The sequence below is a fragment of the Lissotriton vulgaris genome, chromosome 8, assembly GCF_964263255.1.
Source record: "Lissotriton vulgaris chromosome 8, aLisVul1.2, whole genome shotgun sequence".
NCBI lineage: Eukaryota > Metazoa > Chordata > Amphibia > Caudata > Salamandridae > Lissotriton > Lissotriton vulgaris.
The window spans coordinates 792,405,202-792,418,939 of NC_141696.1; the positions used below are offsets into that span (position 1 = coordinate 792,405,202).

At 39.5% G+C, this 13,738-nt stretch overlaps 1 protein-coding gene across 4 annotated transcripts in view; it reads left to right on the forward strand.

Annotated features, from left to right (window-relative positions):
* FHL2 (four and a half LIM domains 2) overlaps positions 1–13,738 on the forward strand; it is a 404,990-nt gene that overhangs the window by 261,081 nt on the left and 130,171 nt on the right. For 3 of the 4 annotated variants that reach the window (XM_086934671.1, XM_086934672.1, XM_086934670.1), the window contains exon 2: positions 13,436–13,619. In XM_086934671.1, the coding sequence (XP_086790797.1) occupies positions 13,464–13,619 (156 nt within the window). In that variant the 5' untranslated portion in view covers positions 13,436–13,463. Of the gene's footprint in view, positions 1–13,400; positions 13,620–13,738 lie in introns of all 4 variants that reach the window. The other variant, XM_086934673.1, reaches the window with a different exon arrangement.

A 13,738-nucleotide genomic window follows, 5' to 3' on the forward strand; every position in this document is an offset into this window, starting at 1 on the left:
CGTAGCTGTGAAGCACCTTTATTGGTTAGTAATTCAGTAGACTTTAAACCACAATACCCCCGTTTATGCCTCAAGCACATTGTGTGTTATTCATTTAGGAAAATTATGGCCTACTGGTTTCACTTTGCATTACCATTTCAATGCTGTTTCACAAATATGAGCATATTTAATCCGTCAGATTTGAAAACCCATACCTATTGGGGGTAGTTTCGTTTCTGTAGCAAACATTGCAACACTGTGACCGTTTCAATGAAAGGTTACTTTGCTACTGTTGTAGCCAGTGCTTTAACTGGGCCAGTACGGAGTAACAGCACTTTTTAATTTTGAGAGGGAGAGTACCAGCGCTTCTGAAAAGAAATGTAATACTTTTAATTGGAGAGTACGGCACTTCTCAGAAACAAGCAGGTACTCTGGTACAGAGTACCCATTTCAAGCACTGGTTGGAGCAGGCTGCCCGACAATCTCTCACAACCCAGAATTCAATGGGTCATATGTACTGTCAAAACACACACAAAGCTAGTCTTGGAAGTGCTCAAGCAAGAGAAAAACGTCTCCCGTGGTCACTGATGCAATACCCCAGAAGACAGAGGTCTTTTTCCTTTTAAAATCTATTGGGGCTCTTGTGGAGATCCGTGCTTCTTTCAGCACTCTTTAACTCATTGGTTGACTGTGTGTGGCGCCCCTCTGGGAGCACAACAGCAAATACGCATTTTTTGGCCACTCCAAGTCCTTATGGGAGTGCGCTTTTGCACGAGGCAATCTTCGTTCAGGCCTTTGATGCAACTGCTAGCAAAGCCAATAAATATTTAGGGGCTAATTTACAAGCCCCTTGCACCGCTAGTACATCTCTTTTTCCCACATTAAAAGTGACGCACCGGAGGCGCAAGCGGCTTGTAAATAAGCCCCTTATTTTTTGTGTTTTCTTTCACTTTCTGATGTGCCCACTGGAATGCCTCACTATTCATGTCGGGAAAACAACTACGGGTTGGCTCTAATCAGCAAGGCTGAGCCAGACTAGCAATAAACAAAAGTGGGGTGCCAGTGCTGATGTGGATGGTTTAAATAAACAATTAACCAAACAGAACTTGAAAAATCATTCAAGAACGGGAATTACTACTTAATAGTTTTTTTATTTTCTCATTTTTTGAAAAAAGCACTTATATTTTTATAACATCATCAAGAAAGCATATTCAAAAAAGGACACACAGAAATAGGAACACTGACTACTAATCATCAATCATTCATTGTTACAGACATATCACAGGCATTCAAAAGAGCATTCAAACCACTTGGGGCAGGGGGTACAAAAACATATAATACAATTATTTTAAAAAATATGTACAGTCTATACTACAAAAAGAAACAAGAAGCCACAATCTGCGACCACAATTTTACAATAGTAACAAGGGGAAAATTTTTGTAATGTACATTCCTATGCAATAAATTCAATCTTCAAAAGAAATTTTACAAAGAGATAGTTCCAGGTAATGTACGAGCGGCAGGAAGGAATTAATTTAATGATCCTGTCGCTCTCGCAGACACTGTGTGGCAAGAGCCTACGCGTTTCGAATCCCTCTGATTTTCTTGGGATTCTCGTCAGGGCCTCGTGTAGTATCTGGACAATAAAAGAAGAAATAAAAGACAGGGAAACAGATCAGGACACGGATATAAAGCTTTTTAATCATAACAGATGTCAAGACTAACCATCAGGAAACCAGACAACAAGTGCCCAAACACATCCTCCACAGCTTACCACTGAGTGAAAACACCAGACTTTAAGAGAACATCGGAGTGGACGATGGAATCTGTAGTCAGTATCTAAAAATTGGAAAAACGTACGTCAGAATCAAGATAGGGGCTCAGTTTAAAATACAAGGGTCTTTTATCGTTACTTGCCTCGTGTACAGAAAATGCTGGTTATAGTCTTTTAAGTGGGAAACCCAAAACGAGCGATGGATGGGAGCAGGCGGCAGCGGTGAGAATATCTGCCTATTTAGAAAAGATGGTAAAGAGTCTTTTTAGACTGCGCTCCATTTTTCATCTGTACAAAATGGCAAGATTAAAAATAATTCTTACCAAACAAAGGGATTCGTCGGAATCAGAAGTCTGAGGGAGACTAGGCATTCATTCGCAACTGTAGTCTATAAAAAACATAAGATGCAGATTACTGCGCCGCTAGTTTTGCGATAACATGGCAGCGGGTCTATCTCTTACCTAAATCAGTATTAATCTGAAGCTCGAAAATGTGCTCGTCAACACGGAAATTGAAATTAATTATGATCTAGAAGAATAATACTAAATTCATTTAAGGAAGAAGAAACAGTACGCTTCTTTACAAAACTTTTTACCCTAGGTACTCAAAAGATGTATCCACCCTGCCCATGCCGTTTATTATTAGTCTAAAGCGGTAAGACGAACTACTTTGCATTTTTCTTCTGATCCCGTCTAGTACTGTTTCTTCTTCATTAAATGAATTTTGTATTATTCTTCTAGATCATAATTCATTTCAATTTCCGTGTTGACAAGCACATTTTCGAGCTTCAGATTAATACTGATTTAGGTAAGAGATAGACCCGCTGCCATGTTATCGCAAAACTCGGCACCCTAAGCGGCGCAGTAATCTGCATCTTATGTTTATTTTAGACTACAGTTGCGAATGAATGCCTAGTCTCCCTCAGACTTCTGATTCCGACGACCCCCTTTGTTTGGTAAGAATTATTTTTAATCTTGCCATTTTGTACAGATGAAAAATGGAGCGCAGTCTAAAAAGACTCTTTACCATCTTTTCTAAATAGGCAGATATTCTCACCGCTGCCGCCTGCTCCCATCCATCGCTCGTTTTGGGTTTCCCACTTAAAAGACTATAACCAGCATTTTCTGTACACGAGGCAAGTAACAATAAAAGACCCTTGTATTTTAAACTGAGCCCCTATCTTGATTCTGACGTACGTTTTTCCAATTTTTAGATACTGACTACAGCTTCCATCGTCCACTCCGATGTTCTCTTAAAGTCTGGTGTTTTCACTCAGTGGTAAGCTGTGGAGGATGTGTTTGGGCACTTGTTGTCTGGTTTCCTGATGGTTAGTCTTGACATCTGTTATGATTAAAAAGCTGTATATCCGTGTCCTGATCTGTTTCCCTGTCTTTTATTTCTTCTTTTATTGTCCAGATACTACACGAGGCCCTGAAGAGAATCCCAAGAAAATCAGAGGGATTCGAAACGCGTAGGCTCTTGCCACACAGTGTCTGCGAGAGCGACAGGATCATTAAATTAATTCCTTCCTGCCGCTCGTACATTACCTGGAGTTATCTCTTTGTAAAATTTCTTTTGAAGATTGAATTTATTGCATAGGAATGTACATTACAAAAATTTTCCCCTTGTTACTATTGTAAAATTGTGGTCGCAGATTGTGGCTTCCTGTTTCTTTTTGTAGAATAGACTGTACATATTTTTTAAAAGAATTGTATTATATGTTTTTGTACCCCCTGCCCCAAGTGGTTTGAATGCTCTTTTGAATGCCTGTGATATGTCTGTAACAATGAATGATTGATGATTATTAGTCAGTGTTCCTATTTCTGTGTGTCCTTTTTTGAATATGCTTTCTTGATGATGTTATAAAAATATAAGTTCTTTTTTTCAAAAAATGAGAAAATAAAAAAACTATTAAGTAGTAATTCCCGTTCTTGAATGATTTTTCAAGTTCTGTTTGGTTAATTGTTTATTTAAACCATCCGCATCAGCACTGGCACCCCACTTTTGTTTATCACTATTCATGTCAGCTGTCCACTTAGGGCATCCGTGCACACTTTATGGAGGACCACTAGATCCTCTCCCACCCTGACATACCTAAAACTATAGAAGGAGTACTGATGAGCTACCGCAATAGCAGTGCCGCGTGGGGATCCCCTGGGTCAGTGGCAACACGGCAAAGCACAGGGGCTGCTTATTATTTAGAAAATGATCTAGGTGTGGTCTGATGGTGCTTCTAATTAGAATTAATTCTGTGAGTTGTTTTCAATCATTGAATAGTTAAAACAATTGAAGCTCAGGATAAGTTCTTCCAAGGATACTGACAAGCATTACCTTCCATATTCTCAGGCAGATTTGAAAGATTGCATTTTTTCTGTTTATCTACTTAAATTCAGGTAAAACCTTTCTGATTGATGAACTAAAGCAACTGCTGGTCTCGTTCCCACAATAGAACCTTTTGTTGAATTTGATGTTAACCTCTGAATAAGAGATTCGCATTTGTATCAATGCTATTTCTCTTTGCAATAATGTAATATGACTTATCACAGGTTCTGTAATATCACATAGTCTTCTAATTTCGAGCATTAAAGAGTCAAGAGTCAGCTTTTCCGAGTTAAGGAATGTGAATTTAGTTTGAGTGAAGAATCAACTTGTTTCTGCTTTTTAATCTGTTCTAGGCTTCCATCTGCTGCTGCCGTAAATATGCTTATTAAACTTGCATGTGCGTGTATTTGTTCAGAAATGGCTAGAATAATTAAATACAAGTTGCAAAATAAATTGTGCAATCTAAAGTTTATTTAAGTCTCTTCCAGCAAAAGCAGTAAAAGCAGGCTTTATTGACACAAGGAACTTTTATTGTTCGGTGTGGCCAGCAGATGCCGAGTCTGAACTCTTAGAAAACACTTAATTTGAAGGGAAGATGGAGCCATGACAAGGAAGTCGCCCCATTATACCTGCAAGACACCTCTATTACTTGAAAGTAAATAATGCGGTAACCCAAGGTAAACTCTGGGCAAAGAGTAATTCTGCTTTGAGGCATTAGAGGCTTCAACCCACTGAAACTCTCTCAAGCAACTAAGGGGCTTATGTAGGATTGGATGGTAATGGAAACTATCTGAAGTCTGGAGCAAGTACAACTTCCGGAGGAGCATCCGGAGTAAGTCTCACTAACGTGAGGAGTAAAGTACAACTACTCACAGTTAAAGCTTTGTGAATCAGGTCTATAATCCCAGAAAAAGTGTGAGAAGTGAAATAAAGTGAGACTTAAAAGACCAGTATTTGCATCAGATAATTCTTTAGTCTGATTGGGTTAGGCTAATGGCAAGAAAATAAAACAATATGAGTTGCAATAGAATTGGCGTTTGGTGAAACATTTCCATTTAATAGATGACTGGAGCAGAGCAATGGAATCATAATGTTAGGCTGGAATATAGACACCACAGTTTTGCAGTGGACTGTATCTGAGCTTCCACAAGGCCAAAACAATTTGACTCACAAATGTAAGTAGGTTTCTGTAAGGAATTACCGGCTTGATTGCCTGGCACAATGAGCCAGACCTTGTCCTCAGAAAATATATACAGCATAAGTTCAACAACTTGCAAAATAACACTATCAATAAGTATTTGGACTTGAATTCACAAATGTAATGATTTAATTTGATTTTAGTTAACACAACATACAAGAGTTTAATAACAAATGATCAGAACAATTAAGAAAATTAGAAAAGGGATCAAAAGTTATAAACAAAACAAGAGCCTTGTCAGACAAAATCAATGGAAAAGATGGTAAGAGGCTAAAGTCTGTATTTGCAAGTCATAGTCACCAAAAGAGGCAGTAAGGGTGATAGGAAGAAACAAACAAAACAGAAACAGTGGTAGAGTGGCAATAGATCATAGTAATATAGAGTACACTGCAAAATTGGATGGACCCAGGAATGCAACATGGGAAAATATAACAAGACTATGAAAAAATGATTTGATTAAAGGGAGGGATATTGGTTGAATGAATACGTTTAAAACATTTATGGAATTATATTGAGTCTTGTAGACTCCTTAGGTCAGTGAACTCCACAGGGAGGGAGCTGCAACAGACAATGAGTAGGGAGCAAGTAATTGGGTTCAAATGTCTTAGATTCAAGTTTTAAGACAGTTTTATCTTCTAGATTGTTGCCACCACAGATGTTTTTAAATTATCGAGAACACAGATTGGTTGTTGCTGAAGACAAGCCTTAATTGTCCCTACATTTGATTCTGGCTTCAAAAGTCAACCAGTTAAGCCTTCTCAGCAATAGCATAATGTAAGTGAATGTTTTCGTTCCAGAAATTAATTGGGCAGGTGAGGATGAAGTGACTTAAGAGATCCCAAATAAGAATTTTGTGGACCAGCTAGGTTTACTATGGTATTGCCAAAATCAATGTTTGAAAGTACTAGTGCTTGTACTACCAGCCTAAGTCTAATGGTTGTAAGAAAGTATTTAGTCATTTTTAGAGAATGGAAAGTAGATCTGACCAACTTTAGTAAATAATAAATATCTGAGTTTATTGATAAGTTTGGGTATATTCAGAAGCCACAGGATTTTATTTTAGAGGTGACGGAGGAGACAAAGGCATCCCAAATAAATTCCATGAACAGGCTTGATTGAATTTGTTTTTGGAATATTGATATAAGAGAGTGAACTTGTCATTTCAGGTTAAGACTTAGAAAATGATTGCATGTTCAATTCTGAAGATTAGTGAAACATTTTCAAAGTGTGTATGACTTCAAAGAAGGGGCATTTCAAGTAAACCTTACAGTCATGATGGTGGCTCCAGATACCTTGGTCCTGATTTATCAAAATTTGACGCTGTGCAACGCAGCAAGACAACTTGCTCTGCTGCTCTGCGTCAAATGAAGAGGGCAGGAATGCTCTATATCTATGCGAACATTTGGCTGCCTAGTGTCATCTCCGGCCCCCATGCGCCATAGTAAACCGGCCTTGTGTTCCAGGTCAGGATTGTTTTGGTGCAGAAAAGGACACTTTCCTGCACAAAAACATTCCTTAAAGACATTTTCTTCCTTCTATGTGTGCTGCTCAAGATTTGTATAAGCTTTATTCCAGTAGACAAAAATGGCACTTACATTAGCACATATCTCTAATTTGAGAGTGACTTCTTGTGATTGGGCTGAAGAATCATCTGCGGCAAAGCTGAAGGATCTTATTTTTGTTGTTGCTATAGTGACAAAGACAAAGGGAGATGACTATAAATTGGCATGAGAAAAATATTTGGACCAGTCCACTTGTTCGAGCTTTAGGCATTCAACCTTTAGTAGGTATGAGATTGGTAGAAAGAGGAGGTTAGTAGAAAGAGCATTTTGCTATTTTGTCATGCTGTAGTAGTATTTGAAATGAAAGGTCAAGATTATCATTCACATTTCTCCAGACTGAAGTCAAATTAAGTTGTCAACATAGAAATACTTAGTGGAGAGGCTTGGTGGGGAGGTGAAAATGGAAATACAATTTTGGCCATTCTGAGAAGATGAGAAGATAATTTGAAAATAGATGGTTTTAGTTGGAGAGGGTTTTCAGGCAACACGTAGAGGTTAGAAGGAGAAATAAAGTGGGGTTTTGAATTTCTTAAATTGAAGTGATTTCAATTACTCAGGGACACGCCCTTACCATGCCTCCAGAAATGTTGTTCTGTCCATCTTGATGATATAATAATGAGTTGGTTCCAAGATGTCAATGTTAGCCTGTGAATTGCCCTTATAATGTCATTGTGGCACAGTGATGTTACTGTGTCATGAAAATGAATTATCAGACTATACAGCCTGTCACAGATTGATGGCTCTCTGATCACAATTGGAGTACAATCCTTGTAGTTTATAATCTTCTCTATTATTTGAATTACTCATAGCATTTCAGTTACAGGAAAATAATTTGATTTAAATCCCTCCTCCACTTTGGCGTCAGCAAATACTTGGGCTGGAGACCAATATGGCAGCTGTGATGCCATAGCTTATAACCTGTTTTGGCTTTTGCTGAATTGGAGGCCTGGATAAGTGGCAGCGGTGAAACAGACTCCCACCACAGGAGGTGAGGGGCCTATGAGCAGTTGAGGCAGTGGAGGAGGGCTGAAAGATGAGAGCTGCTCAAAGGGTTACACTCCTTTCGAGATGGTGGGGATGCTCAGATTCATTCTCCAAAAAAGCCTTGGTCACTGGGGCTCCCTAAAGTTTTTGACACAGCTGCATCACAAAGAAAGGACCATGTAGTGGACTTTCCCTTTATCCACTCCTTGAGAGCTGATGGTGCTGTATAAGGAGTGTAGAATAAACAGAGGGAATAATAATTATTGGAGATCCTTCAACCTTCAAAAGGAAGGAACACCGCAAACTATAAAAACAATTCTTTGCACTTCAAGGAGCAAATAATCAGATTTAGATGGTCATTACTCCAAAGAGTGACTTGCTCGATTGACAAACGTTGAGCAGGCCCTCATGCCCTCTATGAAGTGCGTCCATCAAAAACTGACAGTGGGTAATTGCCTTTGAAACCAAAACAGGGACACATGAATTAAAGAAATTAATGCTCATAAAAAATCTATAAACAATAGAACATGACCTTAAAATCAGGGTAAATCTCTGACACAAGCTACATCCAGTGAAATATGTTCAGTACCAACTTTGAGACAATGGTTGCAGGTGTGGTCAACCAGCACTCATTTTTTAAGATCTGTCACTTAATTTTAACCATCAAGCTTTGAGCCACAGCAAGAGAGAGAAAATCGCATAAAGGGGGAAGGATGGTGGAAGAGAAAGAGAGCAAACAATTACAAAGCGGGATGAAAAAGAACCCGATTGAATAATATAAAAGGGCAGGAAGTGTCTGGAGGTGGATGAAAGAGAAAGGTGGAATCAAGACTAAGCTGCATTGATATTCAGCACCCTGTAATTCAACAGCACCCGCCAGGGACTTCTGTGCAAAACTTTGGGCCTGACTCTTTTTTCTTTTAGAAATTAAGCACTGAGTGTGCTTCACCAAATTCAGAGCTGAGGAGTATATTCCACTGACCATCTGAAAGTTAAAATTGGGTTTTGAGAGAAGGTAAAATGAGCAGGTACCATTATGGTCCAGATAATGCTTCAGAGTTGAGAAAGTCATATTTTAGCCCTAAAAATTGAAGTTTTTTTCACTAAACAAAGGAACACAGATTTGTAAGGGGCCCTATAAGCTGTAGCTAAAGATTAGGCTGTCACCTAGGAATCGCTTAGGCTGCTGCTGCAGCTGTTGTGTTGCTCAAACTTGTTCAACTCCATGATGCAGATACTGAAATTCCAGCACACGGGTTGGATGAAGATGTAACATTGCCCAGGCGCAAGAACAGGCTGCAGAAAGCCACTCGCCTGAGTCCGATTTTTTTTGTTTGTCTATGTGACATTTTTTAACTGGAATGTTAGTGTACAACTGAAGTGAAAAAGACATGCATTGGCTAGGATGATAAGCAACAAGGCTCGTTGACACACACACAGGAGGCACAGCTGAGCTTTGCGTGCTGCTGCACCGGTTGTCAAACCTCTGCTCAACCCTGCTCAAATCCATGGTGCACACACTGAAATTTCGGCGCACAGGATGAAGGAAGATGTCACACTATGCAGGTGCAAGAAAAGAGTGCCTAAGCCTAAATCTTTCTTTTCTGTGTATGTTCATGGCAGACATTTTGGCTTTGGAATGATAGTTTATAACTGAAGTGAAAATATGGGCATTGGCCAGAATGCTATTTTTTTTAATGCAGCGCGTTACCTGTGACTTGTGCAAAAAAAGAGGCTTATCGAAGCTGCTGCATTTTATGAGACCGGGCTCCGTGCTGAAAATTGAAGCGCAGCTCCTGGGTAAGTTTTACACAGTGCACAGGATGATATTTTAATTTTAAATGCAGCACTTTTCCTGTGACGTGTGCCAAAAAGAGAGGTTTATGAAAGCTGCGCAGGAGCTACTGAGAAAAGGCAGATTGTAGATAAGAAGCCCTCCCCTGAAGGAAGACGAGGTTGTTTTGGAAAGAGCTTTGTATTGAGAATAAAAATAGAATTGCAAACGCTGCTTCCCCATGCCTCCTCCTGACTGCCGCATTTCATAAAAGCGGGCACTGTGCTGAAAAATGTAAGCGTGCTGCCTTTGTACGCTTGCTTCCCGATGCCTCTTTCTCAAAACCATTACCAATGTAAAAACAAGGTAAAGGCACACACGAGCGTAGCCACTCAAAACATGGTCGTAGCCGATTGGCCAAAGGAAACAAGTCATTAACAAAAGAGTGCTGACAAACTGTAACTAAAACATACTGAGTACGTTTACATGTAACAGGGGCAGTCCTTATGGGAGGTTACAATAGTAGAAAGGGAGGGTCTTAGGAGAGACTACTAAACAAAGTAACCAATTAAAAAAAAAATGTCAAAAGACAGTTAAAGCAGGCAATTAAAATCAAGGGTGTAACATGGGCAGAGCTTAATGCCCATATCCTGAATACTGCATGTCTCGAATAGACAGCGCAAGGGCTGCCTAAGTGAGACCTAAAAATGGCCCCCATTAGTGAATCAGAAGGCTAAAAACGTAGTCCTACATTTAAAAATCAGGTAAATTCTGAACTTGTGAAAGACATCCTGTATGGATATTTTGCATGGTATGGAGGATTGCGCAAATTGCTTATTTGTTGATGTAATCTGTGTGTGAGGTGGAAGAGCGACGAGTCTGATGGTAGAAAGGGGACGTCATGTGTTATATCTAGAAAGCAAGTTACTCCGCATGCAGTGGTGGGCAGTGACTCTCAACACTGAATGAGTGTTGAGGGGACCAAGAGGCAAACATGGTGGGGGCCAAATAGATAAAAAAAGATATATACATTTACCAGTGCTCCGCTCTCCTCTGTCTTTTTCTTCTTCTTTCTCAATTCAACGGCACCTCTTGGAGCCTTAGGCAAACCCCGTCTGCAAATCCTGACGCTGCTCTCATGCTGCAGATGAGCAGCATGAAAGCAGCACCAGGATTGGCTGGAGGAGGTTGCCTTGAAGCTCCACCAGGCACAGGAGAACTGTGCCTGCTCTCTACCCAGCTTTCTGAGACAGCTAGATGGAGAGGTTTACACTGTGAGTGTCAGGCTGGCCGCCCCAAGATGGCCGGCCGAAACGACTTGCGCAGTGTAAACTGGTGAAGTGAGCACCACTCCCCTGCTGCCAGTTAGCAGCCGTCCTGCCCCTTAACACTGCTCGAGCTGGGAGCTACGAGAAATAAAACGGTAATTCATTTTATTACCGTTTTATTTTGTAATTTTTGCTGCACTGGCAGCAGGGGGGGCAACGCTCTTGGGCCGCCACTCTCTTTATGTAGCATGTGATGTAAGTACCACACCCCTATCAAATGTGGGTTTGAAGGTTCCCAGCTTACCTATTCATGTTTTTTTCAATGGAAGTGCATTACTTGTTCATTCCTGGTCTTATTTACTGTGCATTTGGGTGTTCTGTTGACGGCATTACTAAGCTCACTAATAAAATTAAAAGTAAAGAGAAACAACAAAAAAGACAGAACTGAGTATGGAGACATACTTTCACCAGGGTTCTACCACCACACAGATCCAGGTGTAGTGGATTATGAAAATGCACCTCGCCAATACAAATAGAACCAAGGTGAAATCCCACTACACATACAAATGGATAATAAACCTGCAGGCAAAGACTGCAGATATATTTGAATGTGTTTAGGGGCAGTGGAAGCAGAATATGAATGTCCTCTGTCCCGACCCATGTAAGAATCATAAAGCTTCCTCTTTTACAGGTTCGAGTGAATTTTATGTATGCACAGTAATAGTAACAGTGTTTATGTACCTACATGTGAAATGTACCTACATGTGAAATTCTTCCATGTGTAATCTCTGTGATCCATGAATCCAGAATGTCACAAATGTCCACATGCAGACAGATCTTTTCATTTAAAACGTACATAGTTATTATTTTTTTAAGAAATATATTTGTCTCAGGTTCAAAGTTCTACCTTTGCTGTCTGGGAAGCATTTCAATTTACGTTGGGTGGCTTGGACTAAGGCACATTCTCAAACGTTGCTTCCAGTGATATAAACATTGGCAAAGCCAAAATGTTTAATATTTGTAGTGTATGTTATTTGTTTAGCCAATGCTTGGTTGTGTATTAGGGAGATCGTGCAGACAATGTACATGAAAAATGTATGCTACAGTAACAAAGCAACCCCTTTTTCTGTAACATCCATTCATAAATGCATGGTCAGCAGTCCTTTCCTAGAGGGCCACTTAAAGACTGTAAAAGAGCCCCTCGTACATTTGATAAGGGTTGAAGAACACACCTTAAACAGCCAATAAAAAATCAGTGACACCAAAGTACTCCTGTTGGCTGATCCGGGATATGACAGACAACATCACAAGCCAATGTCTGAAGGTTCCAAAGCAACAAAAAAAGCCAATGCCTGGAGGAGGTTGACTAGATATGATTCCTTAGCTCACAGCTTTCTCAGCAGAAAACATTTTCTACATCCTTCATGGTTTGCTTCAATATTTGATATCGGGTTGCGCACCCAAGCATTACTTTCCCTATGATATGCCATATGGACTAACACAATAAACAGTGCTACCTTTTCATTAGATTGCACACTATAGGCAAAAAAAATATATCCTGCTAAAGTTCAAAGTGCACTACATATGGGTGATCTTCAAATGAACTATAGCTTCATGTTCCCAGTGAATTTAGACTACCCACAGTATGGCATGCATTAAGGTTCAACACACATGATGCAATATGCTTTATTTTCACAGCTAGTTCACGTTTTTGTCACTTTTTTTACATGTGCAATAGTGACCAGCACTTTTTTAAGCACAAAGGTTATGAGCTTATATACTAAAATTTCAGAGTATCTGTCCACAGATATGTATACTCTATGTTTGTTTTCAGTCTTGAGAAACCTCTAATCTCCGCTACCATAGTGAGCGAAACACGTGTCGGCTAAAATAATTTAGGATCTTTTTTTACTATCAATATATGTCTAAAGGAATTCACAAAAAAAGTAAACTGCTGCACTTTAATCATGCTCTGATCAAAAAACTGTACTTCAGAGTAGGTGTTTTTTTAATCATATACTTTCAACCCCAAATGAATCCTTTAATTTGAGTGACACTTTGTACATTGTTGCATATGTTACAGAACTAGCAGGAAGAGTTTTTGATTTGTGGAATACCAACACAACCATAATGAATTAACTTAAAGCAATTTTACTTAGTCCACAATGAACAATTTACTGTCCCCTCAAGATCACACTATACTAAAAACATATTTTGAATGGCTTAGTCAGGTCTGTTGCCATTTGGTAATGATCTTCAGTGGAGTCATACACGTTCATCCCTTTTACCTAGTGCAAAAGCTTAGCGGAACGAATATGGTGTACACTGTACACAGGCAAATCCTGCATTTGAAGATTATAACCACTGAAATTGGGAGACATTTGCCTAACTTGTTCTCTTTATTGAATCAAAGTTTGACATTCAACCTGACATGTCTTTCCTAGTGTGAACTATTTAACTTATTTAAGAAGCAGATTAATGCGAGGCTAATAATTGTGTTACACGTGGCAAACAGTAAAAAATGAAAACAAAAAGTGAGCAAATGTGCATATATCTCTCTGTTTTCTTTCAAAGGAACTGTTGGACAATCTGAGGCGTCAAAATGACAGAACGATTTGACTGCCATTACTGCAAGGAGTCCTTGTTTGGAAAGAAGTACATCCTCAGAGATGAAAACCCATATTGCGTAAAATGCTACGAGAGCCTTTACTCCAACGCGTGTGAAGAATGCAAGAAACCAATTGGCTGCGACGGCAAGGTAGCGCCCCATTTTTATACATTCATACTCCTTTTATTACTGGTGACCATACTTGTTCTGATCTAGTGCAAACTTCATGGCCTACTACAGGTGCTCAATGGCTGCAGATTTACTGAGGA